This window comes from Exophiala viscosa (assembly GCF_022695815.1).
Source record: "Exophiala viscosa unplaced genomic scaffold EDD37scaffold_11, whole genome shotgun sequence".
Classification (NCBI taxonomy): domain Eukaryota; kingdom Fungi; phylum Ascomycota; class Eurotiomycetes; order Chaetothyriales; family Herpotrichiellaceae; genus Exophiala; species Exophiala viscosa.
The window spans coordinates 538,473-563,227 of NW_026944363.1; the positions used below are offsets into that span (position 1 = coordinate 538,473).

General features: G+C 51.2%; 11 protein-coding genes across 11 annotated transcripts; 3 read left to right on the forward strand and 8 right to left on the reverse strand.

Moving 5' to 3' along the window:
- The first annotated feature begins 1,740 nt into the window (after window positions 1-1,740).
- On the forward strand, window positions 1,741-2,756 carry EDD37DRAFT_639404 (uncharacterized protein). Its single transcript, XM_062817166.1, has 3 exons — window positions 1,741-2,058; window positions 2,115-2,505; window positions 2,626-2,756. Exons 1-2 carry the CDS (start codon window positions 2,042-2,044, stop codon window positions 2,431-2,433), a joined length of 336 nt encoding a protein of 111 aa, XP_062666851.1. The 5' UTR covers window positions 1,741-2,041; the 3' UTR covers window positions 2,434-2,505; window positions 2,626-2,756.
- A 69-nt stretch (window positions 2,757-2,825) lies between these two features.
- EDD37DRAFT_639405 (UDP-N-acetylglucosamine pyrophosphorylase) lies at window positions 2,826-4,899 on the reverse strand. The gene is made up of 2 exons (XM_062817167.1): window positions 3,220-4,899; window positions 2,826-3,173 (listed from the first exon to the last, which is right to left on the reverse strand). The coding sequence occupies exons 1-2, from the start codon at window positions 4,678-4,680 to the stop codon at window positions 3,096-3,098; spliced, it is 1,539 nt and encodes a 512-aa protein (XP_062666852.1). The 5' UTR covers window positions 4,681-4,899; the 3' UTR covers window positions 2,826-3,095.
- Window positions 4,900-4,959: 60 nt separating this feature from the next.
- On the reverse strand, window positions 4,960-6,794 carry EDD37DRAFT_582175 (peptidyl-prolyl cis-trans isomerase-like 4). The gene is made up of 2 exons (XM_062814423.1): window positions 6,560-6,794; window positions 4,960-6,509 (listed from the first exon to the last, which is right to left on the reverse strand). The coding sequence occupies exons 1-2, from the start codon at window positions 6,637-6,639 to the stop codon at window positions 5,198-5,200; spliced, it is 1,392 nt and encodes a 463-aa protein (XP_062666853.1). The 5' UTR covers window positions 6,640-6,794; the 3' UTR covers window positions 4,960-5,197.
- Window positions 6,795-8,855: 2,061 nt separating this feature from the next.
- Window positions 8,856-11,266, forward strand: EDD37DRAFT_140042 (uncharacterized protein). Its single transcript, XM_062809539.1, has 4 exons — window positions 8,856-9,276; window positions 9,327-9,524; window positions 9,580-9,690; window positions 9,744-11,266. The coding sequence occupies exons 1-4, from the start codon at window positions 9,274-9,276 to the stop codon at window positions 10,884-10,886; spliced, it is 1,455 nt and encodes a 484-aa protein (XP_062666854.1). The 5' UTR covers window positions 8,856-9,273; the 3' UTR covers window positions 10,887-11,266.
- Window positions 11,267-11,502: 236 nt separating this feature from the next.
- EDD37DRAFT_595201 (30S ribosomal protein S24e) lies at window positions 11,503-12,383 on the reverse strand. The gene is made up of 2 exons (XM_062814572.1): window positions 12,203-12,383; window positions 11,503-12,117 (listed from the first exon to the last, which is right to left on the reverse strand). The coding sequence occupies exons 1-2, from the start codon at window positions 12,277-12,279 to the stop codon at window positions 11,784-11,786; spliced, it is 411 nt and encodes a 136-aa protein (XP_062666855.1). The 5' UTR covers window positions 12,280-12,383; the 3' UTR covers window positions 11,503-11,783.
- A 137-nt stretch (window positions 12,384-12,520) lies between these two features.
- On the forward strand, window positions 12,521-14,190 carry EDD37DRAFT_639421 (putative methyltransferase-domain-containing protein). The gene is made up of 2 exons (XM_062817168.1): window positions 12,521-12,823; window positions 12,948-14,190. The coding sequence occupies exons 1-2, from the start codon at window positions 12,569-12,571 to the stop codon at window positions 13,737-13,739; spliced, it is 1,047 nt and encodes a 348-aa protein (XP_062666856.1). The 5' UTR covers window positions 12,521-12,568; the 3' UTR covers window positions 13,740-14,190.
- Window positions 14,191-17,484, reverse strand: EDD37DRAFT_595204 (uncharacterized protein). The gene is made up of 2 exons (XM_062814573.1): window positions 16,960-17,484; window positions 14,191-16,680 (listed from the first exon to the last, which is right to left on the reverse strand). The coding sequence occupies exons 1-2, from the start codon at window positions 17,227-17,229 to the stop codon at window positions 14,383-14,385; spliced, it is 2,568 nt and encodes an 855-aa protein (XP_062666857.1). The 5' UTR covers window positions 17,230-17,484; the 3' UTR covers window positions 14,191-14,382.
- A 31-nt stretch (window positions 17,485-17,515) lies between these two features.
- EDD37DRAFT_140172 (uncharacterized protein) lies at window positions 17,516-19,115 on the reverse strand. The gene is made up of 2 exons (XM_062809541.1): window positions 18,877-19,115; window positions 17,516-18,827 (listed from the first exon to the last, which is right to left on the reverse strand). The coding sequence occupies exons 1-2, from the start codon at window positions 18,934-18,936 to the stop codon at window positions 17,793-17,795; spliced, it is 1,095 nt and encodes a 364-aa protein (XP_062666858.1). The 5' UTR covers window positions 18,937-19,115; the 3' UTR covers window positions 17,516-17,792.
- Window positions 19,116-19,484: 369 nt separating this feature from the next.
- EDD37DRAFT_140293 (uncharacterized protein) lies at window positions 19,485-20,818 on the reverse strand. Its single transcript, XM_062809543.1, has one exon. The coding sequence runs from the start codon at window positions 20,556-20,558 to the stop codon at window positions 19,761-19,763; it is 798 nt and encodes a 265-aa protein (XP_062666859.1). The 5' UTR covers window positions 20,559-20,818; the 3' UTR covers window positions 19,485-19,760.
- On the reverse strand, window positions 20,819-21,761 carry EDD37DRAFT_140144 (putative GNAT family acetyltransferase). The gene has a single exon (XM_062809540.1). It carries the CDS (start codon window positions 21,600-21,602, stop codon window positions 21,078-21,080), a length of 525 nt encoding a protein of 174 aa, XP_062666860.1. The 5' UTR covers window positions 21,603-21,761; the 3' UTR covers window positions 20,819-21,077.
- An 80-nt stretch (window positions 21,762-21,841) lies between these two features.
- On the reverse strand, window positions 21,842-23,311 carry EDD37DRAFT_140179 (tyrosinase). Its single transcript, XM_062809542.1, has one exon. It carries the CDS (start codon window positions 23,149-23,151, stop codon window positions 21,925-21,927), a length of 1,227 nt encoding a protein of 408 aa, XP_062666861.1. The 5' UTR covers window positions 23,152-23,311; the 3' UTR covers window positions 21,842-21,924.
- Between the last annotated feature and the right edge of the window lie 1,444 nt (window positions 23,312-24,755).

The following is a 24,755-nucleotide window of genomic DNA, read 5'->3' on the forward strand; positions in this document are numbered from 1 at the left end:
TCGATTAGGTGGCCACGATGGCCCCCAAGTCGCCAAGCGTGACGTGCAAAGACACTAATACCCAAAGTGCGAAAGTTAACCTTCACCTCATCAACATAGGTTTTGCTCTACATGTCTAAGACAGTAGCTTTACCACTCAGTCCTGACGACCCCCGATCATATACTATGTATCAGTCGAAGGCTTTTGCGCTAAGGTGTCACTGGGGGTAGAAAGATACCGAGGACACATGAATCTTCATCTGATTTGGCCAGTTTCACAGCCTCTTCTGACCAATACTCTGGCGACAGCCCAAGCATTTCCACTTCCCGTCAGCCTCGGGGTCGCATCTCAACGTTTAGGCCGTGACTTACGCGAGGACGCTTTTGCCGGCAAGCGGTGCATGCAATGGCTACCCGGCGGATCTTTCCGGCATTCACTCTCAGTGAGGACATGGCCACATTGTACGAGACGTGATGGTCAAGACTTTCATAATGCTCATGATGAGAAGATCAGCTTGACCTCTAACTTGCCAATGTTAACAAGGTCTCGTCCGCGCAGAAGCGTCGAACGCGAGGACTTCGGCGACATGTTGTCAGATAAGGCTAGTGTGCCTCATGCCCATTAGCCACCGTTACTGAGCGGATCAAGACTTCACTGCCCTCTCGGCGATGAGAGACTGACTCGTCAGCCATAATGTGGGAAGCCAAATGTCATTTCTTTCTGTACTTCTTCCAAAGGGGGTATCTAAGCCGCCGCCTACGTCTCCTCGTCAATCTCGTCCAAATCAATCGCTCGCTCACACCTTCTTTGCAGCCACTGTCTTCTTTGTCGGCCTCACCCACCCAGTCTATCAACTGTCTTGCCCATTCCTTCGCTTGCTTCCTCCGTCCCGGTGGCATATCCTCAGGTTGGCGTCATAAAAAGCCTTGCTGCGCGTGGTGATAATTCATCAGAGCTTGTGAAACGCAAATCCTCCGGTGGTGTGGCTGGGGATTTTCAAAAAGTAAGTTGATGGCCTTGCGTCGAGAAGACACCTAGAGTGCTCCATAACAATCGTGCGAGTCCTGAGATACAAATAATTTCGCGCCACCACAGTTCAAAAACTCATGGTGTCCCCGAAGTCGTCGATCATCAGTGCGCCTCGGCCTTGAACTTGCTTTGCCGGTAGGGTCGTGAAAAACTTTTCGTATCATTGGGGAGGCGTGAAAAAACGTCAGATGCGATGCTTCGATTCGTGATGCCAAAAAGAGCCTCCAAGTGCCAAAGGAGATATTCGAAAAACCAAAAGTGGGGAAGGATAAAGATGCTTTCCGAAACGACTGCTATGATCCATGTTGTCGCCCATGGAGATCAAGGAGAAAACGCAAACGTGATAACGACCCAAAGTAGCAAGCATTTTGCAGTGCCTCCGTGCTCGAGAAACATCAAGCACGACAAGAACAAAGCAACTGCGGTGGTATCAAGCACGACGCGCACTAAGCAACTGCAGCGGCTGGTGCAGCAGCCGAAGGGATGTCCGAGATATCTGCCGCAGGGACAGCTGGAGGAGCATCAGCCGACGTTCCGTTTGGCACAGCAGCTGCCGAACCGTTGGTCTCGGTCGAAGTGCAATCTTTGCTGATATGACCAGGTTGCCCGCATTTGTAGCAGGTCTTACCAGCCGCATTCAACGGGCCACCATTGGGAGCGGTGCAGTCCCGCGAGATGTGCCCCTGGAAATTGTCAGCATTCGGTTGTTTGTGAATAGCAGTCAGCACGTACCAGCTTGCCGCAAGCATAGCACTTCATGGCCTGCGCTTGGCAATCTCGAGCATAATGATTTGGGCCACCACACTTGTAGCACGTAGCAGCTCGGTTAGTGACGACGTTGTAGCCTCCACGGAAACCACCCCGGCCACCTCCACCATAGCCGCCACGTGGGGGTGCAGGGCTGGCGCCTGGGGTAGGGCAGTTACGGGCCAAGTGGCCGATCTGACCGCATGAATAGCAGCGCCCACCGGCAGGGCCACCGCTGATGCGCAAGGTTGGACAGTCGGCTTGGACGTGACCTAGACCTTGGCAATGATAACATTGTTTTGCTGGATGGAACTGTCAGACGAAGGGCTTGTTGCGACCAGCGTAAAGTGTGACTTACTTTCTGTTGTGCGTGGCATTGGGCATTGGTTGGACTCGTGGCCTGGTTGCTTGCAGTTGTAGCACAGTCTCTCGGTGGATGTGCAAACTTCCGCATAGTGGCCGACATTGCCGCACTTGTAGCATGCACGACGAGAAAGGGACGACATTCTGAAAATGTGTATTGGATCTCTTCCTCAGTTCCTGTCAGAAGCCATGTCAGACCTTGCTCTTCAATGTTCTTGCGCGAAAGCAGCCGTGTCAAATGTAGGGGCGATCATTTCCCGGATGGGTCGATTCCGACGAGACCAAAGAGCCGGAATGATAGGAAATGTCGGTAAAATCGCGGAGTGAAGGAGCAGCGTACCTGCGCAGCTTGAACCTCGATCAAATATCCCAAATGCCCGCAACCTCTGAGCAAATATCAGCTATGGATTCGCTATCCTGCGGAAAGGTGCAGAGGGAATGGAGCCGGGGTGGAAAGAGGGGCAGACAGGCGAAGGGGTGAATCGACGAGACGACGGTGAGCTTACAAATAGCGGCAACTTCCCACTCGACCTTTCCAACGACTTCCAGCCTCCGTCGAACCGTGCGACGCGATCAACAACCAGCTGATAAGGAAGGGCAAAGAATAAGATGAAGCCAGAATTGTCGCAAAGTGAAAAGCGGACAGTCGAGGGGAACAGAGCCAAGACCGACCTTGCGCCAGAGTCGTCCTAGCGTTGGTGGAGCATCACGTGGGGGGCATTTCCAGCGCTATGGTACTAGTAGGTATCGATGTCAATCACTGAGCAAAAGAGTTTACCATGAGCACCAAGATGATAAATGCATTGTGTGGCCGTTGATTGATTGTCCATATATTCGCCTCCAGCAGCGGACCTCGCGGACTCCGATCAAAGATCTCCTGGACCTGAACGTCTGCCATATCCCATCATAACATCCTGTTGGCGCTGCAACACGAATCATAAATCGTTCTAGTTGATACATTACACCAGCAGGCGACTCATTCGTCCTTACTCCTCTCGATCACCGCTGGTGCCTTGATCTCTCGCCCTCTGAGATAGTCAAGTCCTTCACCACCCTGTAAAATGTTAGCCAGATCTGTCGACAGAAGTCATCAAACTTACGTAGCTGATCAAAGGAGACACTTCGACGCCGGCAGCATTGTCTCCTTCTGATACAACCACTGCACCTGCGCTGCGTAGCCATCGAGCACCTTGTTCCATAATGTCTCGCTTGCTAGTCTCTGCGTTGTCTTCGGTTGAGCCCTTGCCATTCTTGAGCGGCGAGAACTCCTCTTTACGATCCACTTCGAAGCATGCGAACTTGTCCATGGGGATGAACGGGAAGACATCAAAGACAAATTGTTCCAACTTGATGCCATTCGGCTTTTCGGGCTTGACTGACTCGCCGGTCTCTGTGTCACAGTAAGGGATCTTCTTCTTCGCAACATGGTGAGGAAGCTTGTGTGCCCACTCTTCGATTGTATCGAAGCAACGGAATGAGTAGTAGTGGTTGACAATATTCGCAGCTCGGAACTTCAGCAAGCCCGAGCTGTCTTTGGCTTCAGCCATTTCTTGATCAATCTCGGAGTACTCGACGACGTCTGGCTTCCCATTCTTCTGGACGATGAGGCCGACGGACTCATTCGCCGCTCGCTTCCGAACAACTTTGGTGGCGATATCCACTTCTTTGGAAGCAGCAAAGCCAACGAAGACAGGATCTGCAACCTTGACCAAGCAGTTGTCGACGCAGTATGCATGTATGTGCTCGATACCGCGTTTCCGCATATCGCTACGAGCATCGGACGTCAACAGTGCTTGATAAATGCCACCATTGCCATCTGGTGCCACGGCCACCTTTGATTTGCTCTCCATCAAGATCTTGCCTTCGTTTGAGATGCATGGAAGCACTCCTTGCTCGAAGATGATGACGTTCTCTTTCGACAAGCCAAAGTAGTTATGCTCCTCAAAGTACTTTTCCGTTGGGGCTCTGGTAGGACCACTGGTCATGACGTACCAGGGCACAATGGGTTCAGTCGACAACGATGCATGGTGTTTGGCTAACTGTTGCAACTTCAAGATTCGTTCTGCCTGCATTTGGAAGAGTGACTTGTGGCTTGGAAGACCAATGTCGAAGCAACCTTTCGGATCTGAACTTCCCAGTCTTGTTCCTTGACCACCGGCCATGAGAACCAGGGCAACGGTGTTCTTTGCAATGTGTCCGAGCCCGGCGTTGTACCACTCTTCCGTCTGTTCCTTTGAGGCATCGAGCACGGAGGCAGATGCCGATTCAGGTAGAGGTTCGATGGAGGGTTCTTCGCCGGAGGCTGTGGGAGGGTGTAAGGCTTTGTCTGCGAGGACATTGATCCGGTCTGGATCGAATGTGGATAGTTGATCAAAGAGGGATGCCTTTTCTTGGGTATTTAGCTGGTCATAGAAAGCAAAGACATGCTCTTGCTTTGCCTTCTCATATTTCTGACGAAGGGTCTTCAACTCGTCTTCCGCAGGCTCCTGGGCAGGTGCTCCGTGGGTTGAAGAGGTCAAGTTCAAGCGTTCTAGCAGACTGTTTACGAGGTTACCGGCCATTTTGGACGTCTGTTTACTCAGTGGTGCAACGGATCGACCTGGTAGAAGTACTCCCCCTCAGCTGTTGTAGTCGTACACGAGTAAGGGAATATGCAAGGAAGGAGAAAAGGCACCACACCGTCAGAATACAGTAGCAGGTAAGCTACAGCTTGTTCAGCTGTGAATAGGGCAGGCGGTGGCCCTGCTCGTTTCAGAGGGGTCCTAGCGCGGTGAGACAAGAGGGTAAGACAAAAGGGCAAACATTTCTGATTTCTCCCCCGCAACAGGCTTAACAACGCAGCCTGCAGCCTCGTGCTGACATATGACAGGGCATTGGTCCAAACCTACTAAAGTAGTACCTTAGGTACTACTACTACTCTTCCAATGTACTTGTACAGCTCCAGCAAAAGATACGTTCCGCTACACAAAACAACAGACTGTGTAAGTATCTAGGTACTTTGCTGTCAGGGTATCACTCGTCTCTTCTTTTCGTATCACTGGTACATGTTATACATCACACAAGCATGATCGGAAGACATCATCTGTATCTGTCTGCCCGGTGGTCTCTGTCTCTGTCCCTATCCCTGTCCCTCCTGTTATGCCTGTCCGCATCTCTCTCGTTATCACGATCCGAATTCCGATACGTCCTTTCGCGGTCTTGGTACGTATCCCTGTCTCTGTCCCGGCGATCGCCGTATTTGGGTGACCCTATGTCATGTTGTGGACTTCTGCTCCGAGATCTGCGAGAGTCTCTTGCTGGGTGAGTATCGCCTTTCCGCCGAATGTCCTCTCTGTCGAAGACCATTCGATAGCCTCGTCCATTCCGAGCTCCTCCATCCTGGTCCCGGTAGTGGCGTTTCTTTTCCAAATCTGCAATGCCGCCGAAACCTCCAGAATGTCGTGCTCTCTTTGAGTTCGTTGCGTTCCTCCAAACGTCCGATAATTTCGACACGCTTTGCGAAAAGTCCACATGAATGCGATGATCGTCGATGAGGACTCCCTGCATCTTGAAGTATGCTTGTTCGCAGTCCTTTTGATTTTCGAACTCAATGAATGCATACTGCAGACTGTCGCCTGTCCGCTTGTCCCTTATGACTTCGCACGAAAGAATCTTCCCGAAACGGCTGAAGATCAGTTCTAGATCTTCATCATGGGTCACCGGATTCAGTTTGCACACAAATAAGACATTTTCAGGAGGTTTCACTTCTGCAAAGGGCAAGTCTCCTACCATTTCAAGCGTCAGAGCCTGTGCCCGCGCTTCTCTTTCTCTGCGCAGCTTTTCCATGGCTGCCTCGTCCATATCTTCATCCAATTCCTCATCATCAGCGATTCTGACTGTGGCAAGCTGGGCCTTGGTAGGAGCCGGACTTGAGTCGGGAATGGTGAGACCGGAAGGATCTTCGTAAGGGTCTTCGAGTATGATTGTGTGACGAATCCGGATATCCTTCAAGGGCCTGCCATTAGAGTCCGTGAAAGCGTCATTGATCTTTTCCAGAGTGTCAAATCCTTCAACGACCATACCAAATGGCGCTGCTTTGCCGTCAAGATAGTCGATGTCGTCGCCCAGTGTAATGATGAATTGACTGCCAGCAAGCCGCTCATCTGGATCATTTGGCGAAGGCACGGTAGCCATACTGACTGTACCACGCTGGGCATGCTTCACTTTCGGATCGATTTCCGCGACGAAGCTTTTCTTTGAGGGACCGGACAAAAGGCCCCAGATGGAACTCCCCCCATCACTTTCGGCTGAATCGGGGCCTAGAGGATCTCCTGTCTGACAAGAAAAGCCCTTTTGGACTGAATGGATTGGGGAAAAATTGTAATATTTGACTTTGCATAATTTCAAAAAGCTGGATTTCGTCAGTACATTTCTGTCGAGAAAAGGGTACAGCTTACTTACTTCTCACAACATTTGGGCGCAGTGTCAACCAGAAGGTCTATGACAACCTCGCCCAAGGAGGTTTCGAGCAAGACGCTCATGACTGACCGAGCCGTTCGTTCAAGGCATCCACTGACACGGCCCTCGGCGCAAAGCGTCCGTGAACAGGCTTAATGTGTCGTGATAGGCCTATTAGGGACGAATGTAGTGTTCAATCCTTCTGCATACAAGCAAAGATATGTGGTGTCTGTCTAAGGTATGGAACATCGTTGCTGCCTCCAAGTCGCGGGAAAAAACATGCCAAGTGACCTATAGTACACTAGTCCGCAACGGGGATAGACCCTCGACTGCGCGCCTCCAGGGTTTAAGTTCTCTTCTTACTCCATGTTGCGGCCAGTGACACCAACAACAATAATCACCAAATACAACGAATTTCCAACCCATCGAGAAGCCACTCTCAATCTCTCATGTCCGATATCACTTTCTCTCTGTGCATCTAGGTCTTGCCTCTGTCAATCATCTGACTCTCGCAACAATGTACCTGCTGGAATCGATATGTCGTCGTTCTCCCTGTTTGACCTTGTGTCACTGACCCAGGTCAAAAGCGCAGGAGTCTCATCCATCCATATCAAGGCTATCACCACTGAGGGACCCTTGTGAGAGCGACCTGAAACCCTTGCCCTGTGACATGGTAAGGTGATATCAGCCATGTTTGATGCCAAAAGCTGCCCAGCTTGAACTAGTCACCTTTCTGCATCTGCAGCCATCCATTTCTCAGTACTCATTCCCAGGGTCATACAAAAATCCCCCGATTCTGTCACGAACCGCCTTCTCATCGGCTTCCACCCGCTTCGATGACAGGTCCAGCCGTCTAGCCCTGGTCACGCTATCAACCTCCATCTGGATGAAACATCCACTTCTTTGCACGACCCAACACACTTGCAGCGAAGCTCACGATCGGATAGCCCGATTTCGAACTTCCAAGTCCCAGTTTTCGTGTATCTGAAGTTTCAAAAACCTCGAAGATTTCCGAGCCATCCCGGAACCTGGATATGCTGCTACACATGCCAGCGTTGTTGTAGGTTGTCTCGAAGATCCCGCCACAGTCTATCACAGAACATGTGCTCATGATTGAGAGCCTTGTCATATGCCGCCTGAAACAACGTCACTTTGGCGCTCCCACCACAATCAATGACCCGCATTACAGGTGTCCACTGAAGTGGATCAGTAGTGCTATCCTCACTTGAGAGGCAACACCGTTGGCCTTGCTGGGGCTATTTCCTTGGTTCATTGCGCCTCTGTATCACTTCTTGGGTCTGCAAAGTCAAGCTCTGATTTGTCAGATTTGCTGGCCACCTCTCTTGTGGTGGGTGAAGCCAATCTTTGACATCTCTGTGTTACGGTTGTGCCCTGCGATGTTCCGCAGGAAGCGCAGGCTCTCTGCAGCAACTGCTCAGGGGCTTCCCTTGTGGAAGTTATGCAGGCAAGTCGATACTTCCATGCAGCCAGCGAGGTGCTTCGATGCTGCTGGCTCTATGTGCGTCAATGGGAGTGCTTGCTTATGGTGTGGGAACTGCTGCAGATGGTAGGCTACGTCCACGTCCAGCTGAGCTGTTGGTCAGATGCCACCCAGATGCGTCTGGCAAGAGCCTTGCTCGGAGAACTCAACCGAATTCACGTTGGCTGTATCGAACACACTAACACATTCGTTTGATGAAGGCTGCCCAGGTCAGCAGATATCATTGGACCCACCAGAATTTGGAAGTCTTTTGAGGGCATTCTTCCTCAAATGCACCCTGAAGCCATTGCAGAATACTGACCAGTTACAAGTTTGCACGAGTACTGAGTGGTGCAGCAGCCACGATGGTAACAAACATCCCCAGCCAATCAACCAGGCGCTCCACTGGTAGCAAACAGAATCTGCTTGGAGCTCTTGGTTGAGACTAGTATACTCTCAACCGGTAGGTCTCAAGTCACACCTTTTGGCAGAACCCTGATGATCAGAATGCACGTCATGCCTTAGCTTACTGACATAGCCCAGAAAGGGATTGCAAGATGTGTCTGGTTTCCCCACATGGAACCTGTCGACAGTACACCCAGAACCAATACAAACAGCACTTAACGTTTTAAGAGACCTGCAGTTGATCCTTGAAATGACCGCGATCTACGATTGGCGAGAAAGACCCCGATTTGTTTCACGACTGGTATGGTCGACATGCTATGACCATGCTGCTGACTGGTCAGGCCTTCTCTCGGCCGTTTGGTCAGGTTGTTGATGTGGATCAAGCAGCATCGTGACACCGACGGACACCCGCAGCAAGCCCGTTACAAGGAAATCTTACGATCAGGTTTCAAGGACAACTCCGACAGAATGACTTATTGTGAGCATGAATTTTGGGCAAGAGAACAGCTTACGTCCAACGCAAATGATGATATGACACAATCCATGGGAATGGTCCAACTGCCATTTGAAAGACAAGTCTCACGTTTCCTGTTGGAGTTCATCCTTGAAGAATGTTCGCATATACCTGATCCTAGCGATTTTGTGCATTCCCCTTCAAGCATCGTTGCTTGGATTCCTTCTTTTGACGTGGCTAAGTCCATTGGAGCTTTTTTGAGGATTTGATGCACGAGTCTTACATTATTGCCCACCGAAGTCTGACTAGAGTAGTTGAGGTGTTTGCTGCTGTGGTGTTTTTGCTATTGGTCGTTATTGGAGTCTCGTGGCGTACATCATGGTAAGGACAAATTGTCTGACGATGTGTCTCAACTCTAACAGCTGAAGCAGATCTCAACACGACAGATGTACAATGCAGACCTTGAGTTCTTCAGACGCAATGATCGCGGGACTCACATGCCATTGAGCCAGAACCCTCACATTTCCGACCACTATGACACTACGGGCCATCTAAGTAGGCGGACGACCCCTTCTTCGGAGGCGGATAACAGAACACCGGGTGGAGCAAGGAAGCGGGTGCCTGTGGCAGTGTGTTAACAGTATTCGACCTTGCTATCCTGTGTTTATACTGACGAAAGCACAGTGCCAGAGATGTCGAAAACGCAAAATCAAATGCAGTGGCAATGAAGACAACAATCAGAGTTGTGCAAACTGCATAAACGCTGGTCATGCAGAGACATGTCACTTTCTCCGAGTAAGTATTTCAGCTGCAGCCTGGAGACTGCTCACAATGCTGATAAACACCAGGTCCAGTCAGAGGACTACTACAGCTTAGTAGGAAAGATGCATACACCTCCTCGATATTCTCCGTATTCACTTCCCCCGAACCACCGCCTGAATTATGTGACGCTGTCGTCGAGGTACAACCCACAGAGTTCGCTTCAATACCCCACTGTCCCATCTAACATGGACTATGGTCCATATGCCCATCCAGCTCCAGGTGTCGACTGGACAAGGGCACCATACGTTGGTTCATATTCTCCGTACCCTGACGATGAAGACACAAGCCCATACAGCTCTCACCCGCCTCCGTACATTCTGCCAAACACAGACCCCATGACGACAGCAAACGGCTACTATGTCCACGCACAAAACGTCCGACCACATCCAGGCACACTGTGGCCAGAGCCTCAACAGTGCATGTCCCAGCAGACCTCTCACTTGCCATCTTCGGCCTACAGCGTCACCACGGAGACTCCACAACCACTCTACAATGGCGGACTTTCCGGTACGCTACCATCTGACCGCATTTTACCCACCCCAGTTTCAGCCCGCAGTATGGCCGTTCCACAGACGAATTCCACAGACACCCTGCCAGTATCTTCCCCCACACAGCGAAATTCCACCTACTGGTCCTCCGCACACCACATCCCAGGTCAAGTCGACATGGCCACAGACTCACAGCAATCCCATGACAACAGACGCAACACCTCGTACGGCATGCAGGACATGGCTTCCTACAACCACATTGGCATGGGAGAAGTGCTCCCCAGCACATCTCTTCTGTCTGCCCTGCCTCTTTCCGCCAGCCACGACCAGACACTTACTTCCAGAACAGCAACAGACGACTCACAGCACCAGCACCAGCACCAGCACTCGAAAGCACGTGCCGTGGTCTCCCATGACCAGAGCCCTACGTCCACCCAGGAAAGCACGTCCATCGCGTACAGTTACACAGGCTCGTTGAGTGGACGTGGTACCCAGCAGCAGCAGAGGAGTGCTTCGAGCAGCCACTTCTCGGACGGCGCGCTGTATGGTCGGACACAGCCATTGGTTGCACGCAGAGACACAGCGGCGGATGACTGCAGCCCAGACTGCTCAGGAGGGTGTCCGACAGATTCGGCAAGGGCGTCAGTCACGTCTATCAGCAATACCTCCTCGAGTTATTGATTGACCTTAAGTTTTGTTCATGGCTTGTGGTGGAATGCCCGTCGTCTGTTTGGTCTCCTATAAAAAGCATTCTTTCCTCGTTCGTTCAATTGCTAGTTCTCGTCCGAACTGGGTCTGTTTGACTGACTTGTGGTACTTTCATATTGATAAAGCTACGTCTAATGCTCTTGGGTCAGGACATACCACCTGGGTCCTTTCGGGGCGGCATGGCATAGGAGTCTGGCGTCGACTTTGTGTCACGGAAATCGTTACTATTGCAGGAGGCATACGTTTGCTGTGATTCAGGGACTGGAAAGGATGTACTTTTTGGAGGGTCCTGACGTTGTTGCTGTTACGAAAAGATCGCCTGTGTTGTGTTTGGAGTTTTGTTGCGAACGCTAATCGAGACTGGGCTCGAATGTCCACGGAAAGAATTTGTATCGCTTGTTGAAAGACCAAAAGTGTCACGGCGGGTTGGTCGAGACGGATGTATGATCTGTAGCATTAGTCAAATCGAGTGTTATACTGCGCTGTGTTCCATGTAAGCCGAGCTGTTCGAGATTAGGCATCCCCACAGTCGGACCAGAATGTGTAGGAGGGATAATATCAGCGCCTTAGCATGTCGGAAGAGTCTTTTGATTCACATTTGATTTTGATTCATTGAGTTATGGATCTCGTGCGCCGTTGCCCATCTTGAAAAACTTGTAGTGCAAGAGCCTGTTGGTCTATCAAGACCGAAACAATCGCGTGGCAGCATCTTCAATTCGTATCTCCATCCGCAATGCTTCAGTCTTATCAGAGACATTGTTGCTTGAAAGGAGGCGGAAAGTCATCCTGGCGTCTTCCACAGACCACGAATTATGCCATCCCAATGACACGATTTCAATCGACACCTCCCACAATACCACATGCTCACGCTTATTTAGATTTCTTGTCCTTCTTGCCAGCACCCTTCGTCTTCGCCGTACCTCTGACCTCCTTGGATCGGTTCTTTCTCTGCTTGCGTTGTTGTCTGCTGGCCTTCTCGATCTTGGTTGCGTGTCCGACACGGACGAGTCTGTAGTGGGGCTCGAACTTCTTCATGGCCTCGACGCTATCGTAGATGAGGGCGAAACCGGTTGACTTGCCGCCACCATATTGTGTCCGCATGCCGAAAACGTTAATCTGGTCCTTGTTGGACTTGTACACTTCGGCGAGTCTGGCGCGCAGGTCATCCTTGGAGACGTTGGGTCGGTTGGGGTGGAGGACATCCCTGTAGGAAGAGTCTCATGTTAGTTTTGCTATTCATGCTGAAATCCTTTCCTGCTGATGCACAGCTTGTGCCTGTGGAAACTTACACGACCATCTGCTTTCGCGACAGGAGTCGGTTGGTGATGAACTTGCGAGTTCGGATGGTAACAGGTGAATCGGCCATGATTGCGAAGATGAGTGTCTGATCAAGACTCGCAATCAAGGTGTTATGGGCTGGGTTGAGATTGATGGAATTGCGCCTGCACTTCCAAAGTCACTGGGTCATTGATGTCGACTGAAGATTGCTTGCGCCTTCTGAAAAAGTGCGCTTGGCACCGTAAATCTTGGCGAATATCCACGCTAGTCCTGAATGGGATGGTATAACTTTTTTCCCATCGTCAACCTCATTTCACTTCACTCACACCAAATCCTCTCCAAATCACCCTCGTGTCGAGAGGAAATCGAAATGCGCGATGGAGATGGATATTTCCAGAGCAGGCACCGAACCATTGGTGGTCAAATTCTACCGACAATATATGCAGCAGATCAACGATGTGACATATCCGTCCGGAACCCTCCTGGTGAACCAGGACGTCCAGGATATTTTGTACAAGTATTTCTTTGATGCTTCTCAAAACAAATATCTCCCGCCTTCACGGTACCAGGCTAGAATTTTGAAACACATAATCCAGGAGATCGAGAAATCATGCAAAGATCCAGAAGAAGATGTAGGTCCGCGCAATCAGTATTTCCAGCTTACCTTCCAATATCTTTCCCGGATGCGTGCTTGCCTTGATCTACATCCCTGCGTCCCATTTCATTTGAGCCACTAACCGCCGTCTCGTCGCACAGCAAGTCTCCGATCATCTCATGGAGCACATGGCCTACCTGTCCATCATCCCCCAGCAACCTGACACCGACGAGGCCCAACAACTACAGGTCCATTCTTATTTCCCACCACTCCCTCTCGACGCGCCTGGTGTCAAGCCAGTCCTCATCAAAGAAGCCCAGAACCTGCTATCCAAGGGCAACAACGTCGGTCTTCGGACGTGGGAAGCCGCGCTGCATCTGGCATGGTACCTAGCCACCCAACGACCCGACCTTGTCAAAGACCGGGACGTCCTCGAACTAGGCGCAGGCACAGGCTTTCTCTCCCTTCTCTGCGCCGGACACCTAGCCGCCTCTCATGTCCTAGCCACCGACGGTCTCGGACACGTCTGCGAGGGTCTCGAATCCAACGTCGACCTCAATGTGTCCAATGACACACTCGGTGGCCATACACTACCCGCAGTCCGCCAACTCGACTGGACAGACCGTCCCGAAATCGACCAACTGCTCGACGACACCAAGCAAGCTGGAAGACAATACGATCTGATCATCGGGGCCGACATAACGTACCACCCTGATATTCTCCGACCTTTAGCCGAATTACTCAGCCTCCTGAAAGACACGTTCCTGAAGACCGCCATTCTCATTTCCGCGACGATCCGAAGCGACACGTTCGCAGATTTCGTCACAATATGTCGCGACGATTTCGGCTTCAAGGTCACGGAGTTACGCTGCAGAATACCTCAAGGTCTGCAATACTGCGGCTTCTTCCACTCGGTCGCCACAGAGATCAAGATCGTGTCCCTAGAGCGGTGATACATCCCAACGCAGAGCACGAGGCACCAATGTGGATCGAGAATTGTCCTAGTAATGTTGACAACTGGCGCTGTTTCCCTCAACGCGGTCCGAGAAACATGTATGCGTACAAGTACGCAGCCTAGCAATCAGTGACGAAGTCACAGATCGCACCACTCATAAAAGCACAAGAGGATGTTAACGCCCCGAAAAGGGCGAACACTTCGCATACTTAAAAGTTCCATGACCTGGCCATCCAGGAATTGTAGGTGAAACCTACTTACCGGAAGTGGTTTCTGGTGAGGAAGAAACTACTTCAAAAGGACCCTGGTGAACCCAAAGAGGGAACACTGGCCATGAGGTGGAGGGCACTGAGGCAGTCAATGGAAGCTTTTATGATGTGTCTACACCCAGGAGTAGCCAGGATGAGGTTCATAATTATATTAATATCGAACAACTGTACATTCATTCGACTCCGGTGTAAAATAAGATATATGCATAAAATTGCACAGTAGTACTCCTTTGGGTATCAAATGCGCTTCGCTGAATGGAGAAAAAAGCCGCCAAACCTGTATGGACAATGATAATAGTGGTTTCATGACGCAGTCACGAGGAGAGGTGCCGCCTGGGTATATAGCTGAGAGAGTCATACACAACGAGATTCTTATTCAGCCAGACTTTCCATCAGGCTGTCGTGGTCCACTAGCTTGACTTCAATCCCAGTACTTGGTAGTCGTCGAGGCGGCCTGAGTCCTGAAATTGCTCCCCTCTGGTTGATGCCAGGAGCTCTACCACCGGGGAACAGGGATGGCGTTGGCGACTGAGATTGTACAGGTCCGGGCGGCGGGGTCGATGACTTCAGATCCGTATTCGATCTTGTTGGCGCCATGCCCCATTTGCCCCTGACCCAGCCTCCCAGTAGACTGCTGAAGCCGCTAGGAGGAGGTGACGGTTGGTCCTGTGGTGTTGGCCTCGATAGTCCGGCAATGCCGCTGAGTGCTTCCACGCTCAGACTGACACTTCTCTCCGGTGTTTGTGGTTTGGGTGATGCATGGCTTGCAAGAGCAATGCTATCTGCGCTGATAGACCTGGCAGTGCTCAAGGCTGTAAACTCCGTTACTGTCGTCAGTGCCTGTGCGGACGGCAATCTCCGGGCCGCAGAAGGAGACAACGCAAAGTATGCCTTATTGCCCTTCAAAAAGCTTGATGATTGTGAGGTTGATGTGGCTGGTCTTTTTGCAAGGTGGATATCCATTCCAGAGATAGAGACCAGAGAATCGTGAGATGAGCTGCGATGATGGCTTGGTCGGATGTGAATTTCTGGTATGTTGGTAAAGTCAGGAGTTTTCAAACTTGACGAACCAATCCCAGGATCTCTCTGCTGCTGAAGATATGATGATTCGGCTTTTTCTGACGGCTCTTCTGTAGGTTCCGTGATCGTGGTCGTTGTTTCTGATACGGAGACGTGCCGTTCATCCTCTGGCTCTTGAGGCCCAGGCATTTGTGGATCACCCGTCAACTGATCCTGACCTTCACTAACCAGTAACTGTGACGGTTTGGGCGTCAAATCACGCGATGGTGAATCTTGGACTCCTGAATCTTCCACTTGTGACTCTGTTTGTTTCTTTGATGCAGACATCTGGGTTGGTTGGATTTGCTCCGGCTCGTCAACAAAAGCCTCCTCTTCCTCGTCCAGAGGATTGATAAATTCCTCCTCAATCCTACCCTTGTAATTTCTTGCTCGATACATAGGCTCATTGAATCCTGCGGCTGATTCTGGGCTTGTTGGCCGGGATGAGTCTTCACCTGCTTCCAAACGATCGAATATGGAGCTACTGTGGTCGAAGTAGGACCGTGGAGAGCTGGGAAAACTGGATACTACTGTGGAGGCTGTTCCACCGGACTGCATAGACCACCGATTGAACCTGGGTTGCGGCTGGTGGAGGGTAAGAGGAAGACCGGGACTTGATGTCAGACGATGAGACATAGAAAGTGGTGTTGAAGGGGTTGAGGGTTCAGGAGTCGAGGGGAGCACGCCCAATCCGAAGACAGGCCTTTTGCGAGAAGACCTTCGTATGGTAGGCGTCCGTTGTTGCTTGCCAGCAATCTTGGCATGGTAATGATGGTGTACGTGGACTTCTTGTTGCAGTGGTTTCGGAGCAGCATCAGGCCAGTCAAGTTGTTCGCTCAACGGAGCAGGCCTGGGAATTTCTTCGAGAGTGGCGGTATCATACTCGACAGGCTGGTGTTGCAGGATTTGTTCCCTTAGATTCTGCACTTCCTCATTCGAGCTGTGCAACAATTGGCGCAACTCGGCAATACCGGCTTGGAGGTTCGCGTTGTCTTGAAGAATGTCTCGTACAAAGTGGCTGACGACGTTGTTGTTTCCCAAAGCTTTCCCGTTCAGATTCTGGAAAGCAGCGGCGCCTTTGAGTCTGCCTTCTGCACCACCAAGCTCTCTCTCCAAAGACCTTTCTCGTTCTAGCCTCGCGATGATTTCCTCATGACGTTGTCTGTCTTGCTTCGCTTCCCACTCGATCTTCTGGATTTCGTATTCGAGTTGTCTGACCTTAAGCACACTCTCCTTCCATCGCTGAATGGTGCCTCTCGTTTCTTCTTGAGAGTCCTCGACTTTGGACGACAGTATCACCCGCTCTTTCTCCAGATCCAAGATTCTCAGTTCTAACTCTTCAGCTCGCCGAGTGGCGCCATTCAGCTTTTGGACCTCCGCTTCGCAGTCTCGAAGCAAGGCCTCAAGTCTCTTCACATGATGATCACTGTCCCTTATCGACGTGTTGGCATATTCGAGCTGGTCAAGAAGACCACGGTTCTCTTCGACGATCTTTGCGTTCGCAGCTTGCAGATTATCCCGTTCCTTCTCCAGATTATTGATATAGGTGGTGAGTCTGTCATGTTCGAGTTGGGATTCGGAAACGTAAGATTCATGCCGGTTCAGCAGAGCCTGAAGAGCAAACGTTAGCCCACTGCCTGTTTGCCGCTTCTCCCTAACGCTGGTCGTTACGTCCAGCTCTATCTCCATCTCAACGCATGGCTGTGGTAACAGAAAATAAGAAGCGCGCACCGCAGCTCGTCAAGGTAAGATGATGATTCAGCGAAAAGATTCTTCCACTGTCCCATCTCCAGACTTGAGCCCTCAAGCGTATCACGAAATTGCAGAGACCCAAGCGGAGACTTTGCTGGCTATGGCCGATATCCGAAATCTTTGTGGGAGTGCACGTACCTGGCCGAGTAGTGCGGCAGTCTCAAGGTCTCTCTCAATTCCGCCGAGAAGGGTGTTGTTGTTCTCCAGATAAGCACATTCTGGCCGACCGCAACAACATCGCAATTTCATGTCGCCGATCGAAGCCCGATCGTCATTGGTCCGACTCATGATGGTGTTGACGTCGTCCGGAATGTGGTCAGAGCGCGTGTCACTGCTCGGTGGGGTGGGGAGGTCATTATTTGTATGACAGAAGGATTTGTAGCGCAGAGAGGTTGAATTGGTGGCCATTGTAAGAACATTTCGAAGGTCATAAAGCGAGCGACCGAAAGAGAGGCAGGACAGGACAGAATGAGTGGCTGTAAGTGTAGAGATAACGCGTTTGTGTTGTACTGCGACCTCGGGAAAGGGAAATGGCACTATTGGTGATGATGCGTTCAATTGCTGCCAAGGTTTAACTTACTACCATCTTGCATACAACTGCAGATGCGATCGGGGATTGATTGGTCCAGCCTTGTCGACCTCGATGGCCGCGGGAACGGTCACTGACGGTAGCTTTTGTAGCTGACAGTGACAGTCACACAGATTATGGAGTCATCATTGCCGACTGGCTGTAAGTCTCTCGTCGGCTCCTTCAGGCATACCAGAATCAGTCCTGTCTAGTCCGGCCCTCACGTGGACTGAGAGCTTGGGCACTGTTTCATAAGCATACAAGGAGGCACGGTCAAAACAAAGAGAATTTAAAGATATTGTCGATGGAACCCTGTGATTGATTGCATGCCAAACGAATATAATTCTGGAAAGGGTTTTAATCCACAAGGTCCTCGTTGTGGGACAGGCAAGAGTGACCTTAATCAACCTGCATCTTGCACCACTACCGGGCTCTGTCTCCTTCTATCCAGTGCCCGCTGGACTGCTTCTCTGACTTGCGGACTGTTTCGCAGAGTTGTTGAGAGGAGACCTTCTTTCATCCCTGTTTTCAAGGTGTCTGACTTTTCGACATCGCCTCTGAAGGGACTAAGCCCCAATTGAAGCAGAGCGCCCGACTCTGCGTCCAACCTGCCAGCTGTCTGCGCCAAATGTGCAATCTGCTGCTGCGTCTGCTGATTCTTCAATTCTGGGTTTCTCGCTTGAGGAGGAGCTAATTGTGAGATAAAGATATTGAGAGACATGGACATCCGCCTTACCACGGCCAGAATCTGGAAAGGCAGGAGATGTAGGGGTAGTAACTGAGGTAGTAGCTTGTGCGCCGTAGAAGCCCAAAACATGACCAGGTTGTGAGGCTGCCAGATGTGCGTCAAAAAGTACAGCTCCAGAAAAGCCATACATGCTACCGCGAAATATCGCCAGTACTGTCCCCACCTGGGAAGCCAAATGTAGTTCAAGATGACCAGCATTGCTGCGCTCGTCACATATTCTGGAGCTTTTGAGCGCAACCCAGCGTAAACATAGTCTCGGATCGTCTTCAATCCTGGCTGATGACTTTGAACGATGATCGGACCGAATCGATCATAGGCGAAGCGTTTGGCAGGGTCCAGAATGGTATCGTGAGCAATCTTGAACTGGACGAAGACTGCGTCGGCGCCAGGAAATGCTTGTCCATTCTCATGAAGTTTGTCCGGGTGATACTTGGATGCCAGCCTCCTAAACCGACTTTTGACCTCCCTCTCGGTTGACCATGGCGTCACTCCGAGCAGGGTGTAGAAGTCGCCTGACAGTTTGACATCGTATAGCGCCTGAGCCAAGGTGTAGACGAGGTACAAGGACAAGACCACGATTCGAATGCGGCGGTTGTGGTAGGCGAACAAAGGCTCTCCTCGTTGTGGATGTCGTCGCCCGGCAGGGATGGTAAGACGATAGTACGCCGACTGTAGGAAGGATGTCGCATACTACGAGTTCAGATCAGTAGGGCCCGAGATGATGGTGTGATGTGCATACAGCAGGGAGAAATGTCCATCCGACGAGGGAGAAGGCTTGTGGCAGAACACCGTCAGCCATGTTAACAAGATACTATAACCATCAGGATCACCGCTGCACTTCTCGGTACTGAATGAGAGTGCCTGCGCCTGCGCAGAAAGTACCCTGTGAAAGAATGCCAGTCTTGGAATGGAGGGTGAAGTGGTCGCGTCGAGTATCGAACACTGTGGAATCGGGGAAATACAAATGCATCTCCAAATATGAATTTCCAGTTCGATCATCTCTTCACAATGACTAATTTACTATTAACCAAGCTACTTACAATTACTCCCGCTCATCATGTACATAGCTAAAGGCAGGTTCGCTCACATCTTTCCAACGACGATACTTCTTGCCTTCGAGAAAAGCCAGTAACCAGTCCTTCAGCTCCGACTGCCGTTTCTCGGGAAAATACTTGACGACATTGGCGATACCACAAGCACGCCACTGACAACCCTCAATCCTGAGCTTCTTCAGAGCCTGCATCTCGGCGTCGTTTGCGTCGTGAGGCTCAATTTATCTATAGTTTTGCAGCATGATCCAGAGCAAATCTGGGGCCGAATTTGCTTGCCCCAAGTCATGTTCCACCAGCTTTTCCTCGATCCAGCCGGCATAGGCACCAATGGCACTATGACTGCAGCGAGATCCGGAGTTGGACCCAAAGTGTTCGCATCATCCAATTGCCCAAAAAGCCCCATGACGATACAAACAATGATCAATACACATCTTTGCTGCGAGATACTGTCGTCAATGTCGCCATAAACGCTAATCAGCCTCTTTTCCGTCCTGCGACAGAGGAAATGCAGTCTTGTTCCGACATTGATGAAAGCGACCCTGAGATGGGGTGGTAGTCGATGACGGTCTCGTCAGAGACGGTCAACCTCTTCCAACAAGCTCGTCAACCACTTGAACCTCCGACTCGCGTCCTCTTTGGCCCAGATGAACGAAGCCAAAGGATCGCTGTAGATTCCTTCGAACCACAAAGCCTGTTCTTCTCTGAGCCGATCGTGCAGCCCACCTCGGAACCCAAGCTGCCTCACGATGTCTCTGGCAACTCCAAAATGTATGTACGATGTCTCACGTTTGCCATACCGCTGCTCGAACGTCGCGAGACTGAGGCAAGCCGTAAGAACCTCCTTTCGGTCAGCACTAGGTCCTAGAGCGACCTTCCTCCTCAGAACAGCCAAGGCGTCCCCCTGATGCTTCAATGCGGCAGTCTCCAAAGCTCTTCGAGAGGCTGGAGCCAGGTTTCCGTTCATTCGCAGCTGATGGAGAGCAGAACGTGCCATGAGAGTGTGAAGATGGGTCTTGGACAAGCCCGTCTGATACTCCCACGAGCCCTTGATGCTGGGCTTGATCTTGTCAGACAAGGCATAGGCAGTCTGCCAATACCTGTCCTGCCCATAGAAGTGTAACAACTGATTGGTGACCTTGTCGACCTCGATTGGAAGCGGTTGAAATGGGTCTATCATGCATGCAGAAATCGACCTCTGACATGACGATGGAGTTTCGTTGATGAGCTCGGTTGACCATGTCGGTGTCGACTTGCGCGTATTTGACGGCTCGTGTTCTGGCTCGGGTGGTTCCTGCTCGGATGAATCATCCTCCTCTGCCTCCGGGTCACTACTGTCTGTTTCGGACAAGAGAAAATCGACCTTGACCATTGCAGAGGCAGTATCATGACGCCCACTGTGTCGATTCACATTTCAGAGAGATAGGCCCGTGTTCCGTGGTTGAACAATCGAACACAGTGTTAGCGACGAATTGAAGCAACAAAAGCAGTGAAAGCGGCACCCTGCGCTTGCGGAACTGCTGCTTAATCATTTTCCGGAGAATTTGCACGTCAGGACCCAGTGTCATCTTTCAGCTGCAAGACATGACTTTACGCAGCCGTCTTTGAGAGGTATTTGGAAGGACTACACAGGCGTGACTGGCCATTCGTAAATCTAGCCTCGTTGAACGGCACGTCGGCAAGCAGTTTCGGGCCACCAAAACTCTTTACCCCAAAGATCCAATGATGGGGTTCAAACGTCCCAAGCCCGGAAACCATGCTGTACGGATAGATGTCATCTTCAGGCACGGACTCCGGCACATGCAATTGCCCTCATCCAACCTTCATTGGTACAAGTCCCAGTACAGCTTGCCAGACGAACTTCTCACCCATCGATACGAAAACGATAATCTCATTGAGAAACAGCACCACGACCCTTTCGATCCATCAGAAACCCTGGACTCTCTAGATCAACCATGGCAAGATACTTGCGGTAAAGTGCCTCTGTCGGACTACCCCTGTCTGCGATCAATATCATGCCCCGAACATGCGGCATCGCCGTGAAGACTTCGTCGATACATTCCATCATCCACGCCCCCAGGTGCTTGCTGCGATACTCAGGCAAGATGTACACGTCCGTCAAGTAGTTTACCGTCACCATGTCTGTGATCCATCTGGCGAAGCCAATCAACTTGCGTCGTTGCTGCGATTCATTGGAGTGTTCGTCTCCGGCAGATACGTTTGTGACCTCGTAAAGCGCAAAACATATTGATTTGTGTACCAACGTGCGCAAGTGCTCGATAGGTAGTGGCAAGCCCCAGTGGAAGTCGTCGGAGGCGAATATGTCGTTGAGTGCGTCGAGTGGAATGATTGAAGGGTCCGTTGATATGAGATAGTTGTCTCTGGTCCACGTTCTTGTGGGCATTTCAAAGTCCATAGTTGAAAGTTGAGGCCAGCACTCACGATGACATGATCGGAAACTATCCCAAAATCTAGAACGGGATTCTAATATCCGTCTCAATCAACGACATGGAACATTCGAGCTTGGTTATGACTCACCCGTGCATACGCCCTGTGAGGATGTCGATCATCATTTACACGACACTTGCCTTGACCCAGAAGCCAAAAGAAACGTACGGGACACTAAAGTTTGATAATAGACATTATTCTGAGTGCTGTTCGCTCAGTTTGGATACCCAAAATATGTACGGCAAGAAAAAGAAGGAAGAAGGAGCCGTGTCCAAAAAGGCTGACTTTCATCATACGTAGATATAGCACAGAGGGCCGCCCGTCGTGCTCATCACGTCTTTATTCTCCACCTGCTTTGACAAGGTACCCATGATGATCGGGTCAGTCAAGTGGCCTGGCGGGCTGCCCGTCGGGTCCAGAGTCGATGTGCCACCCGCGAAAGCATTCTGGCGATCCTTCAGATCTTGGTTCTGCCACATCCACCACGTTCGATCGATTTGAGCGTGGTGAAGGAAGAAGGTCGGCTCGGCCGGGGAAGCAAACAGGTCACCACCGGGATCGCCGTTGGTGGTGAAGTGCCCTCCAGTGTGAACACCATAGAAGCCGGCTGTGAAGTTTCCTTGCATGCGGGTTTGGAAAGACAAGATGTCATTGTATTTGGTGACCAGGTCGTACACGTCCGAGTCCTTTGTCCAGTTCGAAGATACCCAAGATGAGATGTCGCGACGGAGGCAGCGGGGGTTGTAGGCCAGAGGGTCTGGACTAGTGTAGTTGATGATGCCCGGGATGTCCAACGTCGGTGACACAGGGCCGAGGTTCACAGTGTAGTTGGCAAAGGGTCCGGTGTTCACGCAACCACCGCCGGCGCCGGGAGGAATGCAGTTCAACCCGGTCGGAAGCGCGTTGGTACAGCCGTGCGCGGCGTAAACCCCGTTTCCGGACATGCTGTACGCACTGCCGTCGAAGATGGGTGAGTCGAGAGGATCGAAAGCGTACTTGCCCCAATTCCAGTACGGTTGGTAGCCAGTATAGCCACACTCGTTTCTTAGTGCCTGTTCAAATGACCAGGTGAAGTAGCGGTGCCATGCCAGAAAGTTGGCTGTTCCGTGAATCATAAGTGTCTGGTTGATGTGGACGGCCACGAAGTCGTCGTATCTGGACCTTGCACCAGCCGCGAAGGAAGGATCATGAGTTGGTTTCGACATCAAGCATAGTTCAGCATTGATATAGTTCAGCCGCTCTTGTTGTGAAAGTGTTGACCATTCCCGGCGGATTGCTGCGTTGAGGAGGTTGCAGCTGCTTGAGGGATTAGAAACTTCATAGATCGCAAGATTCACGAGAGCCTTGGCGGCCAAGACATCCGTTTGGAAGGTCGAAGCTGGTATATAGTTTGATGCTGCAGCGTTTGTTGTGGTACTGCGTTCGGCGAAACTGTTAGGGGCGTCCTCTGCTGGAGCAGGGGCAGCTTGAGCTCCGTACAGGGCCAAAAGGCCCGGTACAAGGTATCGAAATTGCATTATTGACGAGAGCCGCAGTAAGAGAAGACACCTAAGCTTTGTGATGAACAGTTGAGACTCAGGTCAGGGTTCTTTCGGAAGGCTCGCTTGTGGCGGAGGTAGTTGGCCCTGGGAAGAAGTTTTGCAGACTTGGGAATACGAGAAAGGTTTATATTGTTTTCTCAACCTCCTCCCACTGCCACGTGGAGTGTGATTTGCCACGTGAGATGGAGTGAAGTAGTCCCTTGTTATCTTGAGGAGGAATCTCCTTCGCAAGACGCGCGTAAAACTGTGGACGTTGGGAGACCTAGAATCTGTGCCTGTCTGCACCGGAAAGGAAACTATCGACCATTTATTGATTGTACTAACCAAGCTTGATCGAGCGAGGCTGCACAAGGCACAGTAGGGTCTGATTTGGAGCAAATAAGCATTCGAGTTTCAAGGACTGTACCTGGAAGGGTTAAACCCAGTGCGCCTCCGGGGCCATGATGTGGAATGATACCCTGGCATCTTGATTGCCATGGTGCCATGGGCCATGGCAAGGCTTTGCCACAGCGAGCGCTCGCCGATCATTTCGCTTCTCGAAGGCTTTTTGGCAGAGACAATGCATTTCGGCAGTTGCGGTAGAAGCACCAATGGAAGAGCACTACTATGGTGGTAGGCTGCGAACACGATGTTAAGCGATCAGAGGCTTGTCCAGGCTATCGAAAGAGGAAGGCCTGAACACCGTCTGCAGGTGCTCCCGTCCTGCGTGTCCAGTTGCAGCGAAGATGCAGCAAAGGACATAGTGATGCATGGGCAGGACCAAGGAGCGAACAGGAGTCGAAACATGGAAAGATTTGCAGAAGACAACGGCAAATCAGGGCAAAAGCCTAAAGGGCGGAGGGAAGGCAAGCCACTAAGGATGCAACTAAACGGCAAGACTAATTCCAGAACGATCAAGCCTGCATTGGCGTCAACGCTAAAATTCACGTCTTTGTTCGCAACTTCCCACGATGGCGTTTTGTCCCCGTTCCACACCCGACCCGATCTCATCTAACCGTGATTAACGAGATCATCAAATTCTGCTCGGCACGGTGGATTTTTATATCGCTCAGTAAGGCCTCAGAAAGACCCAGTGCAGCATGACCTGTTGTCAAACTCGACGGCTCGGGCATCTAAGCAGGCTCTATGAGGGACTCGGGGCTTTAGGAGGCCCTTTGACCATCCTTGTCTCATCGGCACTCTTCAGTACCTGTACGACCCAAGGTTTTTGTGCCTGACTATCCAGGGCCCCTGGGTATTGCCGCGTCCCAACGGTGCAATGTTATTATCAACAGAAAAGCTGGCTCGGTCGGGCTAATCGAGACGACCCTGGTAAAGCAAGCTTGCAGGAATCCCTTCACCCTAATTTGTACTTACACATTTTGGGTTGGAATGCCGTGATGGGAGAACGCCGACCAGGGGACGGGGCTCCGCCCTCCCGCACGTCTGTGCCACCATCCTGCACCCTTGCTACTGCCCAGACAAGACATCTCTCTGACACGGAATCTGCCTGGCCCACCTCACGTAGGTGGTGTTTGGCGGTGTGAGAGCCATTGTCGTGCGAATGGTATAGTACGTGGTTACTCTAAGGACAAGGCCAT

Excerpts from the sequence above, each read along its gene's own strand:
- EDD37DRAFT_582175 (XM_062814423.1), bottom strand. The coding sequence starts at position 6,639 with ATGAGCGTCTTGCTCGAAACCTCCTTGGGCGAGGTTGTCATAGACCTT. Across the intron at positions 6,510-6,559 it reads GCGCCCAAATGTTGTGAGAA|CTTTTTGAAATTATGCAAAG; the intron begins GTAAGTAAGCTG and ends GACGAAATCCAG.
- EDD37DRAFT_639405 (XM_062817167.1), bottom strand. The coding sequence starts at position 4,680 with ATGGCCGGTAACCTCGTAAACAGTCTGCTAGAACGCTTGAACTTGACC. Across the intron at positions 3,174-3,219 it reads TGTCTCCTTTGATCAGCTAC|GGTGGTGAAGGACTTGACTA; the intron begins GTAAGTTTGATG and ends AACATTTTACAG.
- EDD37DRAFT_140293 (XM_062809543.1), bottom strand. The coding sequence starts at position 20,558 with ATGGTCAAGGTCGATTTTCTCTTGTCCGAAACAGACAGTAGTGACCCG.
- EDD37DRAFT_140172 (XM_062809541.1), bottom strand. The coding sequence starts at position 18,936 with ATGGCTGACGGTGTTCTGCCACAAGCCTTCTCCCTCGTCGGATGGACA. Across the intron at positions 18,828-18,876 it reads GATGGACATTTCTCCCTGCT|TATGCGACATCCTTCCTACA; the intron begins GTATGCACATCA and ends CTGAACTCGTAG.
- EDD37DRAFT_595201 (XM_062814572.1), bottom strand. The coding sequence starts at position 12,279 with ATGGCCGATTCACCTGTTACCATCCGAACTCGCAAGTTCATCACCAAC. Across the intron at positions 12,118-12,202 it reads TCGCGAAAGCAGATGGTCGT|GGATGTCCTCCACCCCAACC; the intron begins GTAAGTTTCCAC and ends CTCTTCCTACAG.
- EDD37DRAFT_140179 (XM_062809542.1), bottom strand. The coding sequence starts at position 23,151 with ATGCAATTTCGATACCTTGTACCGGGCCTTTTGGCCCTGTACGGAGCT.
- EDD37DRAFT_140144 (XM_062809540.1), bottom strand. The coding sequence starts at position 21,602 with ATGGACTTTGAAATGCCCACAAGAACGTGGACCAGAGACAACTATCTC.
- EDD37DRAFT_595204 (XM_062814573.1), bottom strand. The coding sequence starts at position 17,229 with ATGGCCACCAATTCAACCTCTCTGCGCTACAAATCCTTCTGTCATACA. Across the intron at positions 16,681-16,959 it reads CTGCCGCACTACTCGGCCAG|GCTCTGCTGAACCGGCATGA; the intron begins GTACGTGCACTC and ends TTTGCTCTTCAG.
- EDD37DRAFT_639421 (XM_062817168.1), top strand. The coding sequence starts at position 12,569 with ATGGAGATGGATATTTCCAGAGCAGGCACCGAACCATTGGTGGTCAAA. Across the intron at positions 12,824-12,947 it reads GCAAAGATCCAGAAGAAGAT|CAAGTCTCCGATCATCTCAT; the intron begins GTAGGTCCGCGC and ends CTCGTCGCACAG.
- EDD37DRAFT_140042 (XM_062809539.1), top strand. Across the intron at positions 9,525-9,579 it reads GGAAGCGGGTGCCTGTGGCA|TGCCAGAGATGTCGAAAACG; the intron begins GTGTGTTAACAG and ends ACGAAAGCACAG. Across the intron at positions 9,691-9,743 it reads AGACATGTCACTTTCTCCGA|GTCCAGTCAGAGGACTACTA; the intron begins GTAAGTATTTCA and ends GATAAACACCAG.